Here is a 20,756-nt window from a genome sequence, read left to right on the forward strand (position 1 = left end):
AGGCTATGTTCTACAGTAACTTTATGATTGACATGCAATATAAGAGGGTTGGGGCGTTGGGCACTAAAATGAGTTTTTATCACCTAACATTAAGCTATTCTTCTCTCATTTCATTGCCTCGTTGGAGAAGTAAGGAAAGGAGGAGGAGAAGAGAAGGGAGAGAGGAGGAGAGGAGAGAGAGAAGAGCAAGAAGGCTTTCAGGTCTTATTCAATTGTCGCTTGTGTTACGAAAAGTGTTATGATCATTGTAATTGACCTCTAATCTATTTCTATTGTCAATGGTTTGGAGTTTGATATATTTCTCCCTCTTAAAAGTGATAAAATGTGATATCTCTCATTATATGTGATATGTATCATTATTCTTAACAATTTGACTGGGCTTTTAAAAAAATCTCCATGGCCTATACTATCCCTCCAATGCCTTAATATAACTCAAGCTGCCATTAAGGCTATTTAAATAATTTATCTTCTTTTATGATAGCCTAAGGCATGTCTAGAGTTTTGCTTTTCCTGTCCTTCATTTTTTCGTTGTTGTTCCACTTCGCCTAATTCACGTGAGGTAGAGTTTTAAATGAGTCATTAAAAGCTTATTTGCCTCCTTCGACGATGTTCCCTTCTTGTCGGATTGGAAGTCACGATAGTTCAACAACGTTCTTCCTGTTGGATCAAAAGTAATGATGGGAGCTCGTTTGATGCGAAGGTAATCATCTTTCTCATCTCTGGTACGCTTCTTTGGCCAAATCTTGTAACCCCGCTAGGATTTACTAAAATTGAGATTTACTTAAAAAATGAAAAATGATGATTTAATTTGACGTGAAGGGGCTATTAGTTCATCTGAAAATTAAATTTAATGCGTTATGAATTTAATTGCTTGTTAAGTAAATATTACTTATTAATTTAAATTTAATTATATTTAGCAAGCTATAATGATAAATAATTTAATTAAAATTAGTTTAATTATTGAATAATTTAGTTACTAATTATAATATTATTTATTAAATTACTTATCCTTGCTCGTGAAGTGGCCTTGCTCCTGAAGTGAAATATGGAAGTAGTGTATTGAAAGAGACGCTAAAGTTCGCCTCCTTCGACGACATCGGATCGGGCGTCACGACGGGAGCTGGCTCGCTGCGAAGGTAACCATCTTTATCCCTTTCGCGCGCTTCCTCGGTCAAATCATGTAAATCCGCCGAACTACAGGATTTAGTAAATCCAGGATTTACGGCAAAAAGAGAGAAACGGAGGATCTATTCCGTTTGACAGGATTTAGCATAAATCCTGCTCAAATCCTGCATAAATCCTGTTGGCAAACAGCCCGACGTTTTTATTTTTTTTTGGGTATTTGATAAGATTTAACATAAATTCTGCACATCCCTGAAACAAAATTTCGTCTCTTTCGTTCTGCATTGGTACAAAATGCAGTGATCGGGACGGCGGACAGAAACCCAAAGCCTTTTCTATCAGGCGAAGATCCACGGCTAGGGTTTTGCATCATCTATCAAATTCGTGATGACGGTAAAATGGTAAAGCAAAGAATGCCCTTACTCTCTCTCTCTCTCTCTCTCTCTCTCTCTCTCTCTCTCTGCCTCCACACGTACTCCCCAAAGATTCTAAAGTCTAGGTTTTCGATTATGGACTGGCAGGTTGATGCACTGGCAGCCGAAGCCAGGAACCACGCTGAGCACGCAGATTCTGACGGAAGCTTGCCAGTGTGTCGAGAGCATTGGGGGTCAGAAGGACGGGCGATGGCGTTCGGTGCTTACATTCTACAAGCCGATGCAGCGGGACGCCTTGGTGCCGGTTGACCACCCACGCGACTTCCTCGGGCTCGCTCTCCAAGAGCAGCCTGCCAAGTACTACTTCATCCTTCGCCCAAACCGCATTGTTCTTGAGGCGGACGCCTCCATCCAGGTTATCATGGAGAAGCTGCAATCCTACAAGGCCAGGGTTACTCTCAACTTTGAGGTCAATCTACGAACCTTCTTATTCTATTCGTCAATTCGTGTATATTTTTTAGGCATTAATCCTTCTTGCTTACTCCTAAGTGAAATGCACGAGATCCGAGAACTCTTTCATGTACTTTTTTTTGGGGACATTTAGGCCAATTAAGGCATACTCACAAATACATTGCATACACAAGACTCAAACCCAATACCTCTTAGTTGATAGCCTAAGTTCCAAACCAACAGACCAAGGTGAGTTGTCTTTCATGTACTTACAATGACCCCTTTGCACGAGAAGTAATTTCCATTTAAGATTTTGGAGATTTACATGCATAGCACTCAAAACTCGAACCTTTATCTATTTAATACATAAACTTAACTTTCTTTTTTTTTTTTTAATTTCATACCACTCAAATATAAAAAAAAAACATAAAAATAGCATTTTTGAGAAATTATTACGTGCGGATGCCGGACGCAGCTCTACATCTGGATGTCGCAATACCGAGCGGTACTAAGCCACGGTACCGAGTAGTACTGAGCCGCAGTACAGTAAAATGGTGCGTGGTGCATTCTGATTAGTTTGCGGACGGCGTTCGTTGTCCGCACAGAATGATTTTTCCTTAAATTGGCCCTCTGCAATATCTTTCACACGCCATCATTTTCTTTGCCAGTGAGATTTGTTACCCTTCACAGGCCATAAGTCTCCTCATTCTCCTTCATACGTCGTTGATTCTTCCGCAACAAGATCCCGTCACGAGATTCCATCACAACTTACTCATCTTCGTCTTCCTTACTCTACTTGGAGAAGGAGAAGCAAATTGATGAGACATGGGCAATGGTGGAACCTTTGTCCCAGCAGGGAAGGAGGGGGATGAAGGTTGAAGCCCCTTGAGATCCATCATGACTTCCTATCGATGTGGGCGATGGTTTCCTTAATTCTGTTGACAAAATGTTATTTTATTTAAATTGTGTAGTTTAGATTTTAAATATATAAGTGATATATGTATGATGCGGACATTCGACAGTGGACGATATTCAAAGGAAGAGTCAAAGATCGACAACCGAGATCACTTCGTTTTATTTTAGTTTATTAATTGTATTTTGATTTAATTTTGCAATTTTCCTTTTTTACCCTTTTTATTTAAGAGTATTGTCTTATGTAAGCCCAAGGGGCAAATTTATCTTTTAGTTTCTTTTGAGGCCTATATATAGAGGTCCCTTCTCTTGTATAAGATATGATGGAATTATAATAAAAATTTGTGTTCTGCACTTGTGTTCTTTTGAGAGGACGATAGTGAATCCCTATGGAGGGAATCGTAGCTTCCACCAGCCGCAGGATGGGTCCGGGTTCGTGGCTTAAAGTCCCTTGGTGAAGGGCAACGCATCACCCGTCAGTCTTCGGAAGAGTCCAAGAGGCACGCGGTTCTATCTTTTTTTTTTCTTTGTTTTGTTTTTCCTTATTTCCCTAAACCGCCACCTCATCAAGCCCTCCACCAAGGCGCCGATTTTCTCACCCCATCACCTCCACACCATCGGCCTACACCAGCCCCTCCCTCCCTCCTGCCTCCCCTTGGCCGAAATCCAACAACGCTCCACCCACCCGCTGGCCACCACCTTGCCACATATCACTTCTCTCTAAAACTCCTCTTTCCTTATTTAGGATGTCATTAATTTGGAAAGATTTCAAATTCAAATTAATCTAATTTGAATTTCAAATCCATCCTCATTAATTACATTAATTTTGCAAAAAAAAAATATTTAATTAATTAATCAATTATGAAATTGATTGATTAATTAATCCCATACACAAATTTCAAATGCTTTTCTAATTAGTACATCTATTTTAGGAAGCATCCTCAATTGATGCAAATATGGAATTAATTCAGATTTGAAGTTATCAATCAACATTCATTGCAAATATCCACATACGTTGAATGTGGCCGCTCCCCTCTTCCCTTCATTGGCCAGCCCACATTCTCTCCCCTTCTCTAATTATTTAATCTCTAATTTACGGCCTAAGATTAGGAAATATTAATTACCTCTTCCCTCTTCTATTCTTCTTGTTTGAAATTCAAAATTGTTAAATCTCTCCCACCAAAATCTGCAATTAATTTCAGATTTTGAAATTATCTCCCCCACCTCCTCCCGTTCTACATCAATGTATTTAAGTCATTCGTAAGATTTTTAGTATTTCATATTGGATCTCTATTTAGCATAACTACTGGGTTTATTAGTGCATGTTAAAAAAAAAATTGGCTCTTACCTTTTATGTGATGGGAGTTTGTTATTTTGTTTCTTAGTGGCTATACTAGAAAATTTTTAATGGTTTCTCTTTCTTGCAAAAATTGTAACTGGAAAATCAGTTTGTTGATAACTTTTTTGTTTCTTCTTTTGGATGAAGTTCTTGATGATGGTTCTAGATTTTCTTATTTTGAATTTTTTTTTCTTTTTTAAACTTTAAATCCAAACGTCAACTATGTATAATATATCCAAGATTTTGCTGCTTGATTCATTGCAGAGAGATTTCAATGGATTTATACCTGGATTTAGCTGCACACTTTTTTATATTTGGAGTTAAGTTGTGACATCAATTGATTCAAGAACTTGATTCTATCCCATATAAATGATGCTTATGCTTTTTGGTCTATATGCTGATGATTTACTATCTTCTCATAGGAATTTAGGAGTTTTCCTTGTTTTTTATGATGCATACGAGGGAGTGCATTTCATGATATCTGGAAAATTTGCAGTTCTTGCTGCTTTTAAACATTTTTGGTCTGAATGCTGTGATTCCGATATATCCGCGTGATGATCATGAATTCACAGTGATGGAAACATGATATTATTCTTAATGTTGTTTAAAATGTTTAAAATATTCTATTACAAACTATTTCAACTTTATTCTGGTTACATAAATTTATAGAAGGTTTTGCATCTTATGCATATTTTTTTATTAGTGATATCCCCACAGTTTCTTCTGCAAAAGATTAAGTAGAAAGTATCTGTTGATTTGCTTGTGTCTATAAATTAGTGGTGAGGAAGACGCCACTCTATGCTATACTAATTATTTTTATGATACCTTCCAACACCTTGAGAACATAGATGTCTGGCATAATTTGGTGCTGCACCTTGTGCTATGATATATTAACAGTAGAACTGAGGTATCAAGGTAAGCTTTATCGTTAGCATGAATGGTCTCTTTAAAAGTCCACCTATGATAGTGGGCTGATATAATTGATTCTCGTCAACTTTCCTTCTATGATGCACCGACACTTCTCTTTAAAGAGGCGTGTAGTATCCGACATGTATTTTACACGACTTCTGACATGTGTCAGACATGCGGAATGTGTCCGATTAAAAATAAATTGGACGTATGTGTCGGATAAATTAGCTTTTTTGTGAAGTTGTCCGCCCCCTTATGATGAAACTTATTGGCTATCTTCCTTCCATCAACATTACCCCATGCTTATCAGAATGCATATATGGAAATATTCCCTCAACTTCCTGCTATTCTCTGCAAGTCCTCCTCCCTCCCTATGTTGTTTGTCTACATTTGTAGTAGCACATACACGCATTTCACTTTCAAGAGAGTTAGTGATGCTAGTAGATAACCATCATTCATATTCTACGAACAATAGAAGGTGTAGATACATTTTTTTGCTTTTCCTTCGAAGAGTACGGGAGGATATACTGACACTTGAATCTTTAATTTGAAATAGTTAAATTTTCACATTGGGTTATGCATTTTTTGTGTGTCAAATTTTATATTATACTTTCGCATATGTTCACAAACCAGTTTATCTAGCTCTTAAAAAAAACTGGGCAAAATTAAAAAAAAAAATATTTTAGCGGTATCATACGAAATTAACTTATTTTTAGGGCATACTTATTGTGAATTTTGTATATTAATGTCTTCCCAACGAGCCCGCCTCAATGAGGAGCTTTGTTTCTTTGTTTTTTTTTTCAAACTAAGATCAACGATTGTATAACGCATGATTGTTCTTACCGGTGATGTCTATCATGCCACAATTTTTACCAAGATGCCATAAAATGACCTACGTATATATTTCAAGATTTATCTCTATTTATCCTTTTTGTATGCAGGGTTTTCAATATAAACTTGGTGATTTCCAATTAAGAGTAGGAAAATGTGTTCCTTCAGCATCAGAGGCGTTAAGAGGAATCATGATGGAGGTATGATGTTTGAAACTTTGATGGTAAATTTGTTATTCATTTATATCAACTTGTTTCTAGACTAGATTCTTTTTGAATTATTAATAATAAGGATTTTTGGGAAAACTGTAATTGTTGGTTTCAAGGCTAAATGAAAAACATCGAGGGTTGTTGTTCCCTCGATGTTTGGCTAAATTCAATTAATATTATATGTAATCTAATAGAAACATCTTCCAAATTATAAAAAGCTACTAAACAATAATGTTTTGTTCATATTCAAATCATACACTATTCAATTCTATTTCATACATTTCAAAAAATAACTAAACCAAATACATATAAACTTTAAATATTAATTATCACTCACTCCTCCTCTCTTGTATATAAATCCTCCTCTACCACTTAAGTTAATTTAGATGAGCCTTTCCTAAAACATGAAAATTTTCTAATTGGTTGAGTCACACAACAACTCAGTGTCTAAATACAGTTCAATAATATAGCAATTTTAAAAACTAGAAAGAAAAATGCATGTAGGTCAATATAAGCAATATTTAAGATTTCATTAAAAGAAGTTTAAACAAGTATAATTTCAATCAGTTGCAAGTACAGTAAGCGAATATTTTGTAAGAAATTTATCATAGCATATTTTTTTTATAAAACATCAGTCATTGTAGCTTCAACTAAAAATTTGTATCGTGTAAGGCACAACCATTTCCATTTCATTTTTCAAACATTTATATTTTATTTTATGTGTGTGAGTATATTACGTCTCTAGTCAGTGCCATAAAGTGAACTCCTTCATTTCAACATACACCTACAGTTGCTTTCACTCATTTTGACTTATATATTTATATTTATATTCATGCATCTTGAGTTTTACTTAGATGCTTTTACATTTAATGTTTATCACAATATGATAGTAATCATGCAAGTAAAAGGAAGAAATTTTAGAAATATTAACATTGTCAATTGTACATATCAAAAGGGCTATAGCAGTCAATGCATTAAATCATAAAAAAGAACCGCAACTATTATATAATAGAAATATAATCACCCACTTTAACTTTTAGCTCATCATTTAATTTTTAAATGCCGCTTCCCTTAGCTAGTCACCTATAATAATATACAAGAGATGTTCTTGTTAATTAAATTATTTCATTCATCTTATTTAAGCAATTATCCTCATTTTAAGATTATTGTACTTTTTATTAATATTTATGAAAAAATATTCTACATCATTTAAATTCTATTAAACACACATTAGCACCAAAATCATGAACGGTCAAAGTTGATCCTATCAAGGAAACTATAGTTCATGAATATTAATTTTATCATAATTAGATGCAAAGAATGATTTAATTATGCTACAACTCTACATGTGGATTTATTAAATTTGAATTGCACCAAAGCATGTTTATAAACATGAACTTATAATTGAGCAATAATATAAATTTGATTTTGCAATTGATCAAGTTGAAGATATTAAATCTATTTAAGTAAATTAATAATATAAATCCTAAAACATTGTTTTTTGATATTATCTCTTTAACAAATAAACAAATTGACATTGATTTGTTTTTTTTATTATTGTTCCCTTGACTTCATAAAATGAAGCTTATCAAGAAAAAAATGCTTCAACACACCCATATAGTTATTCAAGAAAATCTAAAGATGTATAACACGGGTCCCCAAAATTGTGGGTTTGCTTCACATTTTTTCCCCATATATTTGTGTGCCTAAGGTCGATTTTGTGCTTCAAATCGGTATGAAAGAATCATTAGAAGCTCTTTTGATCCCTAAAATATCCTTCACATATAATAACTTAGATGAAAGCAACAAAGACTATGGTTGGAGTTTCATGCTACGCTTTGCAATTGATCATCTTCGGCGGGAATGCCGAACTTTTAGTGCTCTGCTGGGGAAAAATGAAGGTGGTTTGAATATTGGAATAAGCGTGCATTTGATCCTTTAATATATGTGAAGGAATATAAATTTGCCTACATCTTAAGAGTCTTCACAAGTAGTTTTGTTCTTTCAAATCTTTTTATGGAGCAAAGGGCTTGCATATGAAACAGCACACTCATGAATCAGAACTTGATATAGTGGTTCATACGCTAGATCTCATCCATAAGGTCATGGATTCGATCTCTACTCATATTATTGGTCATTTCTTGAAAAAATAGCATGCACGAATTTCCATTTGGCTGTTGTATTAAGGATTTGTCCCTTTCAACCAATCTTTTTAAAATCTTATAATTAGCCTTGTGCCCACCATAAAATATATAAAAGAGATTTTATCCTTAAAAAATATACTTTTTCCTTAAAAAATCTACCATTTTCTTCTTTAGCGATGAATCTAGTGTTTTTCCTTGAATATATCATTTTTTATGAAGTAGTTGTTGTTGTTTTCCGTTTTTTTTTTTTAGGAACATCCATGGTCTTGGTATGGGTTTAACAAATTGTTGAAGTTTTGTAATCCAATTCTTTGATATGCTTTTCATGATCAACAATGCTTTTAAGGTCCAACGTCATTTGAAATTCCTATTTTAATGAACAAACTACATTCTAATTATGGTTGTATGAGGTTTCTTGTAAGTTTGTAATTATGGCTACTGAATATGATTCCTTTCACTGTCATAACAAGGGAGTTGTAGAAATAGTAAAGAACATATATGTTGATAGGTACTCTATACTTGAGTTTGAAGATATCATTTCATCAATGGCTAAGAAATTGTATGACAATGCGAAGCCTGGTATCAATATTTTCTGTACATTGCTTATATTTCAATGGGCTAGTGCAATTGCACTGATATTGATGTGTTAAATATGTTACATATTAAGTTTTGATGGAATGATAGCAGTCTTTACAAGTGTGATGAAGTGTATAAACGTGGAGAGCTTGAAGGGCATAATGTCAATGAACACAGACGAAAAGAGGGCGGAAAAGCATGCGATGAAATGCTTGTTGAATGTTTGTCAAGTCCGATTAGGACGACATTGTTGCATGCTTATAAGAAGAGGCTCTATTTCAGGTAGCTCATCTAAGGGTGAGGTTATGACTGTGTATCATATGCTAAAGTTGAAGGAAATGACAATGAAGATGCTAATTATGTAGTTAATGAAGAGCCAGTCAGTGCCAGCTTAGATGATTTTGAGTTACATCGTTATGACAATACTCCTTACCCATATTAGCATATCAACCAGGACTTTGGTAGGCTTTGGGATGATGACTTATTACATGTATACATACATATGGAGCATATACTTCATGATAGAGCTATCGGTGGAGGGCTTCAAAGAAGGGGAAGAGTCGGAAGACAGCTTTGAATGAGATTCCGTATCAAGACATTGATGAAAATATTGTATTGAAGGTTGGCCGGTTGTTTGTAAGTCTGTGCCATATAAGAGGTTTTATGAAGATGTTATTTGCATGGGGTAATTTCAATAAGAAGTTAAAAAATGACACCAAAAGGTACAACCAAAAATGCCGACTTTTAAGGATGTAATTGGAAGATATGTGCATCAATTTTTAAGGTTAGAATAACTTTCAAAATAAAGAAGCTTAAACATACACGTTTTTTAAGTGTATTTATCTGGGCAAATGCAAGTTTGTTAGAAGGGGATTTGGGATATTTGTGGAGTTCATTGTAACCAAAACGATATTTTTCTAATTTAATATAGAAATTTATGTGAAAGCATATGATGGAATTATGCAGGCAATTCCAGATGTAAGAGGCATAACTCAAAATATGTCTGTATAAGTATCAGAAGTAGGGCTTAGAAATGAACTGCGACCACAAAACCAAGCCTGAGATGGAATTGATTAGAAACTTAAATGAAATCTTCTCATAGTGTGACAAAATAATGCGCAACTTTAGATTAGTTCTCAATGAGTATTGACAGTGAATTGGCAAAAAGCTCAGTGGTAGAGAAAACTTCAAATGTTTTCTGGGTTGATATATACCTGAGAATTATATGTTTGTTTCTGTTTGAGGTGGAGTGGCAGTGTTTATTTCGGTTTAGATGTTTTCAAGTTGGAGCGTCAGTGTCTTGTAAATCTTTTCTTCAATTATGAATTGACTCTCAAGGAATTTGTATTTGTTGTAGTTTCAATGTAAAATTTTCGGGATGACAAATAAGTTCAAACTTTAATTATTTCATGATTGTCTTAAAACATGTTATAACAATGAAGCTTCCTATGAAGCACACAGTTTAGAAAAAGAGAATTTTAATGAGATAAATTCATCTATATGACAAATACATTCCTTTGTGGCAGATACAATTCCGATTGTATATTAGCTAGTGTCATCTTCAAGTGATTTACTTCAGCTTTATTTCTCCAAAATGTGATTACGCTTTTATGTATTCTTTGCAAGTTGAATGTAGTTGGAGTCATCAGAAGTTGGGTTGATTTCTTAAAGTGATATCAGGCGAATTTAAAATAAAGCTTGTCATGATTTTTAGTAGAATCTGATCTTTTGACTACCAAACGTTGGTTGCGCTTGCAAAGCCTGTTCCTAAACCTCAAAGTTGAAGGTGGAGAGAAGCTTACCCATGTTGTTTTGGTCTTCGTTGTTGGAATAAATTGAGAGCAAAATTAGGAACTTGTGCGGAATATTCAATGCTTAATGACTTTGAAGTGAATAAGTAGGAAAACAACACTTTCGTAGGACATGAAGGCATTTTTGTAAATTAAAACATTCAATTTTGAACAAACGCTCACATGCTCAACTGAGCCCTACATTGGGTATCTATACCCACACCTACTCATGTACCCACCCATACCCAATGAGTATGGGTGGGTATGGGTATGCCCATTGGCTTGTGGGTGGATATGGTTGGGTACTCAATATCGGGGGATAAATCAATTTGCATTGCTAATCACTGTATATCTTATATTACTGCAATCCTTACTACGTAGTGTGCAACACTTAACCACGCTACCGTAAATTCTGATATGCGGCATGAAAGTTTGCAATCAGAGCAAAGGGCAACAAGCCTCAAGGCTATCAGTTCGTGGCAGACTGCATTCTATAAGTATGGAAAGTGGGTGGGTATAGGTGGGTACAACATCCCAAAAGTCACCATGGGTGGGTGTGGGTGGGCGAAGCTTGTCCGAGTAAAGCATGGATATCCAACCAGGATCCCATGTAGGGCTTTGATGCTCAATCTCGTCAGTCTACTTAAAAATGGCTAGATTAAAACGAACGTTAAGTTGTAGGGGCCACTTTGAAGACTAATAGCTACAACTGAATTATTACCTAAGTGAGATACGAGGCAGTACTAGGGACAAATTTAGGGTTTTTAAAAATGTGGATCATTATGAAGCTTGTCTTAAACCTCTGGGACTTTGAATGCATTATAACCAAATCTAAAAAACTCAATTCATCTGGTTGAATCTAAAATTACATAATTCATCACAAAAAACTAATTAAATTATTTTTCTTTAAATAGTTATTTATTCAGAATGTAAGCATTTTATTTGAATAAATAAAGATATATATGGCGTTGCCAATTCCTTAAAAAAAAACAATTAATGGAATTTAATAAATATAAATTTTAAGTTTTCATTATCATTTTCTTCCCTTGATATTTATTATAGTGTATTCACTTGGGAGCAAATATTCGTAGGAAACTTATTGGTAGCAATGACAATGGTAAGTCTATAACTAAGAACAAGAGATATTTGAAATTCAGTCGAAGTTTTAATACAATGGTCTGTTTAGGTTTTGAAAGTTTTCTTGTAGAAATCATCGAGAAATTGACTGCTAGAAAAATGTGACCATGTAAAGTATTACAACGAATTGGGATGAATATTTTTAAGTTAGAAATCCCCCCCCCCCCCCCAAAAAAAAAAAAAACTAAAAAAACCCCCAACAAAAAAAAAAAGAAAAAAAAAAGTCCGGTTTTTAATGTATTTGAATTGATTTTATATGATAAACCATCAACCAATGAGTTGGATTATATTTTATTTTTGACCTTTATTAATAATCACATTCAACACTTTATTTGCACAATTTTTAGTTTGTCAAACTGAACTCTCGTTATTGTTTGAGATTTATCCATGTTAAATATTTTAGACATCACATGAACCTATTACGGTTGAGATATAGACTTGCATATGGTGAATTATGAATATTTCTTCAGTAAAGCAAAAAGATACGCTCAAATCTATTGTGAAGATTTGGTAGGCTAGGCTTCAGGAGTTGGCTAAGCCCAGTTAAATTAGAGGGGAGTTGTGTTGGACGAGAGGAGAAAGAAATGGAGGTGGTATGAAGGACTCACCAATGCTCTTGGGGATCAACCACTAAGCAAAGAAACCATCAAGTCTTTACATATGGATTTACGCAAGCCTAATATAATTTCATCAATGAATCTCGAGAAGACAAGCATGGGGTATTTTAAGGATCGAAATTACAATTACAAGCTTCCATAAAGAGGGAAATTCGATTAAAGCCAAAATTAGAAGATGGATTGATTTTGAGAGATTGCAATCTTTCATATTTTTGCCTTGCTTGGTGTTATTGGCCATGGTATTATGGGCTTAATTCAAAACTTTCTATTTATTCCTGAAAGATTTTGGAGGGAAGAGGGGCCGGTCTTGCTCTTTGCTTGGAGAGTTGTGTATGATGATAAGCTTAAAATTTGATGTAATGTTTTGATTTGTGACTTTGTACTAGGCTTTTGTCTTATTGCTATGTAAGATCTCATATTAAATTTTACTCAGCATTTCCTTTTTAAATAAACCAAACAGCCCCATAAGTTGGGATGCCCTGACAAGGAAGGTTTCACAGATTTTGATTTATTTGAAACGATTCAAGCAATATTATGAATTATTCATTATAATACTTTATTCTTGATGCAGATATATTATTTTGCAGGTAGAGTACATTCCTCTTTCCTCCATCGACAAATCTAGGCAAGTTCTCGAAGAATTCTTTGACATTTGGCAGGAAACCATTTCCAAAAAGTCTTTGCCCGGCCATTTCATGCACATTGAATCGAACTTTGCTGATTATGGCCTTCAAGATCGCTATACTTCTCATCACACTGCGGTTCAGTACGCAACTTGCATGGCTCAGTTGATTGCTGCTGTAAGATGCTAGTAAAACGATTTCTTGGGAACATTTTATATGAACTTGGGCTTATTCTCTTAGGCTTTGTTTTGGCTTGAAAGAGAGGAAATGAAATTGATGAATGGATATTGGATTGAAATTACTTTTCACCCTCTGTTTGATTAATAAAATGAGTGAAATATTTTTTTACTTCAATTTTTGTATATTGTGTTGAGTGGACATGAATCAAAATAATGTGCTGGTAATTTTTTTTTTGTCTAGTTTTTTATTATGTTAATTAAAGGCAAACTCACGAATACATCATAAATGCAAACTTCGAATTCAAGATCTCTTCATTGATAGCTGAATGTCTTGCTTTGCTAAAACTTCATGAGGTTAGTCATGATAAACTGGGCACGATATGGCTAAAGGAAGAAAGAAGATTAACCAGAGCTCTCAAGACATGGACACATCATGTTATAGAATGCTTTGAAATGTGCTACTCAAGCCCGAAACCCTCCAGGCACTTGAAGCCCTTAGAAGACTATGAAAGTTTAAGGGGTTCTGCATGTATATACATGTCTCTGGAATAATCTACATTGTTCTAGGGTCATGGAGAATATTCCCAACAATGGAATTACTACAATTGATTGACTTTATATAAGTCATCAGTGCAGCTTTAGCACACAAAAATTAATGCTAAGTCTAACTTTCAACAACGTGGGGTAAGAATGCTTAGACTCTTGGAGGAAGGTTGAAAGGAAAGTAAATTTTTTATTCAGAAAGGAAACTTTACTTTAGTAGAGAGTTTGAAAATCTGTGGATGGATACAAATGAAAGTCTGCCAAGGGGGTTGTTATTTATAGCCCTCAATACATTCATAAGAATATTCTATAATATATTACACAACACATTTGTATAGAGTTATTTATAAGATTTCACACTATTCCTTCTTATATTACACTTACATTACAATATTCTTGAGAGTTTTAAACTTTCCCTGAATAGTCTGCATGATCCTAGAACTATGTAAATTATTCCAGAGATATGTAGAATCCCATATAGTTCCTACTGTAGGGTTCTAGGCTTGAGTTGCACATTCTAGAGCCTTCTAGCTATAACATGACGTATTCATATCATAAAGGCTCTGGTTAATCTACTTGTTTTCTTTATCCATATCATGCCCAGTTTATCATAGTTAAATGTTAAACCAGTCCAGGGACCGGCTTAACCGGTCCAGACCAGCTCACGTTTATAACAAACGGACAAAGATTCAACCCAATAAGGGGGTCTTATTTATAGTCCATCCATTCCTAAGAATACTCTAGAGTATATTACACAACACATTTGTATAGAGTTATTTATAAGATTTCACACTATTCCTTCTTATGTTACACTTACATTATAATATTCTTGAGAGTTTTAGATTTTCCCAAAATACTCTCAATGATCCTAGAACTATGTAAATTATTCTAGAGACATGTAGAATCCCTTATAGTGCCTATTGTAGGGTTCTAGGCTTGAGTTGCACATTCCAAAGCCTTACTATAACATGATGTGTCCATGTCTTAAGGACTCTGATTAATCTCCTTGTTTCCTTTATCCAAGTCATGCCTAGTTTATCATGGTTAACTACTAGACCAATCCAGGGATCGGCTGAACTGGTTCAGACCGGTTCACATTTACAAAAAACAGAAAAAAATTCCGCCCCGACAAGGGGGGTTCTTATTTATGGTCCTCCACCCATTCCTAAGAATATTCTTGAGTATACTACACAACACATTTGTATAAAGTTATCTAGAAGATTCTGCACTATTCCTTATTATATTACACTTACATTACAATATTCTTGAGAGTTTTAGACTTTCCCAAAATACTCTCCATTATCTTAGAACCATGTAGATTATTCCAAAGACATGCATAATCCCTTAGACATTCGTAGTCTTCTAGAGGCTTCTAGTGCCTACTATGGGGTTCTAGGCTTGAGTACCACATTCTGGATCCTTATATAACATGATGTATCAATGTCTTAAAGGCTCTCCTTAATCCCCTTGTTTCCTTTAGCCATGGCATGCCCAATTTATCATGACTAATTATTATATCAGTCCAGGGACCGGCTAAACCGGTCAATCATAGACCAGTTCACGTTTACAGTAGGCGGACAAAAATTCTACCAAGCAAGGGGGCAGACAGCTGGATGGCGTCCATGCATAAATTAAGCACTGGTTTTGCGAGGGAAAGTTCACAGTTAAGGGCTGTTTAGGAATTACTTAATTGTATTTTGCTTCAAGTAGTTTTTTCTGCCTAGGGTTAGGTTTTTATCTTGAATTTGGTTTGACATATAAGATTGCTTGGAGTTTGTTTGGGCTATAATCATCGGCTAGGGATTGGGAGAGCCGGATCTTCCTCTTGAATCGAAGTTCCATTGTATTGTGCTGTTTCTTTCATCCACTATTCAACCACGAGTGTTTTTCATTGTTATTTCTTTACATATTTCTCATAACCTGCTCGGACTATTGCTGAATTTCTAAGATCAACATAGTTTTCTCTATTTTTTTTTATTATTACCTATAAAATTGGTATCAAAGCTATTCGATCTAGGGTGCCAATGACTGGAAGGAAAGTAGAAGCGTTGGAGGGAGAATTTGGCCAACTAAAATCAAATTTTGAGGAAAAAAATTCACATTTTCAAATCCAATTTGCATTCGTCCATTAAAAAAATGGATGGAAAGTTTGCCATTGTGGAAGACATGTTGAAGAAGTTGCTTGAAGCTAGACCCAATACAATGACATCTGAACAAAGGAAGTCACCAGCGGCTAAGCAAGAGGAGGAAACCCCATTCTGTTTAGGGGAGGGGAGAATCAAAAGGTAGAGATTATGGATGGAAAAGACAGGATGCCTCAGCTAGAGCATATTTCTAGGGAGGAGTATCGGGAACGAGCAAAAGGATGCTGATTTTATGAGAAGAGGGGTGGATTATGAACGTCGGGGTACTGATTTTGAAAGGAGGGGGATTTTAAAGAAGGATTTGGGTTTGAGCACAGAAGGGAAGATCGAGACACCCACGGAGAACCTCCCCTTTGTGGAATGGGAGGCTATGGAGGATTCAGGGAAAATAGAGGCAATCCGAGAGTGAGGACGTTGAAAAGTGCATCTTTATGGGAGATGATGCACATGAGTGGATCTACGAGGTGGAGAGATATTTTTTCATCAACTGGTTGATGGAAGATGAGATGTTGACAGGAGCATACCAATGTTTGGAGGGGAAGGCTTTGGCTTGGTACCAGTGGAGGGACATGCGATGACCCATATGGAGCTGGATGGAGTTCAAGGATTGCTTGTTGGAACGCTTTTGACATATAGGGGAGGAGACTTATACGAGCAATTTTGTGCCCTGACACAAGAGGGTTTAGTGGTAGAGTATCAGAAGAGGTTCGAGTACCTTACTAGTTGTTTAGACCGTCTTTCAAAGACGGAGTTAGAGGAAACTTTATGAAGGGACTCAAACCAGAGATCTGTGCAGCGATTAAAGTGATGAGGTCTCAGGGCTTAAGAGAGGATATGGATCTAGCACAATTAGTAGAGGACCATAAGCACCTGGAGAGGGTAGCCAAAGGCAATAATTCAGGAGGGTTGTACAGGATGACTACAACATTCCTAGCTCCTAAAGGACTCGCATTGGGAAACTTTTGATAGGCCCAAACAGAGATGCCTATAGGAGGGGGATTTGGAGAAAATTTCAAGAAACTCATTGAGAATGAGCTTAAGGAGAAGCAGGTGAAGGGATTTTGCTTCAGATGTGATGAGAGGTAAATAATAGGGCACTGGTGTAAGGACTAAACTCTTCAAGTTCTCACCATCTGTGATGACGAGGAAGCTGAGGAGGGAGGTGAGAGTGGGGGTAGTGATGGAAGAGGAGGAATAGTTGCATCTGAACATGGTTGAAGTTTCCTTAAACTCAATGGTGGAATTCACTCCGAATTACACCATGAAAGTAAAAGGCAAAATAACTGACAGAGAGGTGGTGGTGCTGATCGACATTGGGGAGACCTAAAATTTTATCTCTAATCAAGTCGTTGACCAATTAGGTGACACCGAGAGTTATGGGGTGAAGATGAGCACTAGCAAAGTGGAGATGGGGGGGGAGAGGGAGTGTGTAGGGGAGTTGTGCTGTCGATACAGGGGGTGATAGAAGATTTTCTTTCACTGGAGTTGGGGAGTACCGATGTTATCTTGGGGATGAAGTGGCTACAGACCTTGGGAGATACTAAGGTCAATTCGAGAGCACTAACAATGGAGCTGGTGGTGGAGGGAAGAATGGTGATGATTAGGGGAGATGCAGGGTTGTCCAAAACTATGGTGTCTCTCAAAACTATGGTAAAAATCATACAAGAGGTGGGAGGATGATTTCTAGTGGAACTGCAGAGTTTAGAAGGGATCAAAATAGAAGTATGGGACATTTTTGTTTTGGTGCAACCACTCATACAGCAGTTCACTGAGGTCTTTCAACCACTTCAAGGCATACCACCACCATGAGAGCAGGAGCATGCCATCACCCTAATGGAGGGGGTTTCCTCCATCTGTGTCCGACCGTACAGCTACCCTCAAATTTAGAAGGACGATATTGAGAATATGATCCAAGAGATATTGGAGGCGGGGATCACCAGACCGAGTGTGATCTGACCATATCTCTGGAAAGTTTGTATTGGCTTTCTTTGACGACATCCTAGTGTACAACAGATCCGAGGAGGAGCATTTTAGGGTGGTCTTGGGAGTTTTACAGGAGAAGCAGCTGCGAGCCAATCTAAAGAAGTGGTTCTTCATATAAGCGATGTTGGAGTACTTGGGGAACCTAGTATCCCAGGAGGGAGTGGTTATTGATAAAATCAAGATTGAGGCCATATAGAAATGACCTCTACCTAGGAATCTGAGAGAGTTGAGGGGCTTCCTAGGGTTGATGGGGTATTAAAGAAGATTCGTGAGGGGATATAACATCATAGCCTGACCATTTATAGAGCAGTCAAAGAAGAGTAGCTTTTTTTGTAGAGATCAACTACTCAAGCCTTTGAGGGATTGAAGAAGGCCATGACCAAATACCTGTATTAGCCCTACCGTATTTCAGTTAGGTTTTTTTGGTAGAGATAGATGCATCGAGGTATGGCTTAGGGGTAGTGCTCATGTAGAATCATAGGCCTATCACTTACTTCAGCCAGTTGTTGACAACCCGAGCTAGACTGAAGTCAATCTATGAGAAGGCGTTGATAGCCATTGTACTAGCTATTCAGAAGTGGTGACCTTACTTGTTGGGCTGACATTTTATTATCAGGATGAACCAGAGGAGCTTGAAGTACCTATTGGAGCATAAGATGGTGATTGAGGAGCATCAGAGATGGTTGTCCAAGTTGTTAGGCATTGACTTTGAGATCCAATATAAGCCTAGATTGGAGAACAAGGTTGTTAATGCCTTGTCCATATGCATGGGGAAGCTGTAGGAGTTAATCGTGTCAATATCACTAATGTTGGATTGGGAGGCCATCAAAGAGGAGAGTATACAGGATGAGGAGTTGGGAAAAATTAGAGTTGATATTCTAAAAGATGAGAGCAGTCACCTAGGATACTCCTTAAAGGGGGAGAGAGACTGTTGTTCCAGGGGATATTTGTGATGCCTAGGACCTCAGCTCAAATCCTATAGATGTTGCACGAGTTCCATGGAAGTGCTGTTAGGGGTCACTCATGTGTACAAATGATATACAAAAGACTGTAAGTAGAGCTGTATTAGAGAGTGATGCATAAAGATGTGGAAGAAATATTGGCTAGATGTGAGGTGCGCCATATAAACAAGTATATGGCCATGGCTCCTAGGGGTTACTTCAACCCTTAGCTTTATCAGATAGGGTGTGGAAGTAGGTTATTATGGACTTTATTGATGGGTTACCATGATCTGAGGGTTTTATAGTGATTTTGGTGGTGGTTGACATATTGAGTAAGTATGCTCATTTTATTCCATTATGACGTCCCTAGACATCAGTTATAATAGCAACAACATTCATTAGAGAGGTGGTTAGATTACATGGAATTTCAAAGTCGATGGTATCTGACCGCAATAAGGTGTTTCTCAGTTAGTTATGGATGGAGCTATTCAGGCTACAAGGAATAGTTCTAAAGAGAAGCAATGCTTACCACCCTCAGACATACATGCAGACAGAGGTAGTCAACAAGGGCCTAGAAACTTATCGGTGGTGTTTTGCTTCAGAGACACCTCGATTGTGAGCAAAATGGCTAACATGGGTAGAGAACTGGTACAACACTTCATATCACTCAGCCTCTCAAATGACCCCTTCCAAAAGTGTTGTATGGAAGAGAACCCCCACACTTGGTGTATTTTGGGCAAAGAAGCACATCGGTCTCTTCAGTATATAAATACTTGGGGGAGAGAGATAAGATATTAGAGGAATTGAAGAGGTTCTTGTTGAGGGCACAACATATCATGAAGTAAACAGATGCATACAGAAGGACATCTAGTTTGAAGTTGGGGACAATGTGTTTTTAAAATTGCGCTACAAACAGAGGACAGTGGCCAACAAAAGGGACAAGAAATTGGCCTCGAGGTACTTTGGCCCCTACGAGATATTGGATAATATTGGAGCAATGGCTTGTCGCTTGAGGTTACCCCTGATCGCCACCATATATCTAGTGTTCCATGTGTCACAGTTGAGGAGAGCTTTGGGATAATATGCAATTAATACAGAGTTGTAGGAGAAGCGAGGAACAAAGAAGTGTTGATTAAATGGAAGAGCCTACCCGACTATGACGCCACATTGGAATCATATGAAAGGGTGAAACATTAATTCCTCTCTTTTCACCTTAACGACAAGGTGAGTCTTTGGGATGGGGGTAATGTTAGACCGGTCTAGGGATCGGCTTAACCAGTCCATCTTGGGGGCAATTACAGCAGGCATACACAAGTTTTTCGCAGCAAGGGGGCGGACAATTGAGTGGGGCCCATGCAATAAATTAAGCACTAGTTTTGGAGGGAAAATTCAAAGTTATGCGTTGTTTAGGAATTACTTGATTGTATTTTGCTTTAAATAGTTTTTTCTGCCTAAGGTTAGATTTTTATCTTGAATTTGTTCTGAAATTTGAGATCGCTTGGAGTTTGTTTGGGCTCTAGTCATCGGTTAGGGATTGGGAGAGCCAGATCTTCCTCTCGAATCAAAGATCCATTGTATTGTATTGTTTTTTTTTTTCATCTACTATTCAACCAAGAATGTTTTTCCTTGTTATTTCTCTACAAATTTATCAAAATTTGCTGAAACTACTGTTGAATTTTTTAGATTAGCATAGTTTTCTCTATTTTATTTATATTATTATTATCTATCACTAACCTCATGGAGTTTTGGCGGGGCGTGATACAGCTCCCAACGAATAAATCAAGGTGAGCTGCATTAGTAGTTTGAAGTTAATTCGGTCCAATGCTTTTTTACTGTTGATGTCTAGGTTTAGAAAAACAACACAATTTAAGAAGTTTAATGGCAAATTCTATAGGGAAGGACAAAATTGAAGTTATATTACCTTGAAGATTAA

General features: G+C 36.5%; 1 protein-coding gene across 1 annotated transcript; it reads left to right on the forward strand.

The window, feature by feature from the left end:
- Positions 1–1,003: 1,003 nt before the first annotated feature.
- On the forward strand, positions 1,004–13,387 carry LOC110106172 (mediator of RNA polymerase II transcription subunit 20a). Its single transcript, XM_020835949.2, has 5 exons — positions 1,004–1,136; positions 1,423–1,523; positions 1,644–1,965; positions 6,048–6,137; positions 12,998–13,387. Exons 2-5 carry the CDS (start codon positions 1,510–1,512, stop codon positions 13,220–13,222), a joined length of 651 nt encoding a protein of 216 aa, XP_020691608.1. The 5' UTR covers positions 1,004–1,136; positions 1,423–1,509; the 3' UTR covers positions 13,223–13,387.
- The last annotated feature ends 7,369 nt before the right edge of the window (positions 13,388–20,756 follow it).

The sequence above is a fragment of the Dendrobium catenatum genome, unplaced genomic scaffold (genome assembly GCF_001605985.2).
Source record: "Dendrobium catenatum unplaced genomic scaffold, ASM160598v2 fragScaff_scaffold_1202, whole genome shotgun sequence".
In the NCBI taxonomy this organism is placed as follows: Eukaryota; Viridiplantae; Streptophyta; class Magnoliopsida; order Asparagales; family Orchidaceae; genus Dendrobium; species Dendrobium catenatum.

Excerpts from the sequence above, each read along its gene's own strand:
- LOC110106172 (XM_020835949.2), top strand. Across the intron at positions 1,966-6,047 it reads GGGTTACTCTCAACTTTGAG|GGTTTTCAATATAAACTTGG; the intron begins GTCAATCTACGA and ends TTTTGTATGCAG. Across the intron at positions 6,138-12,997 it reads TAAGAGGAATCATGATGGAG|GTAGAGTACATTCCTCTTTC; the intron begins GTATGATGTTTG and ends ATTATTTTGCAG.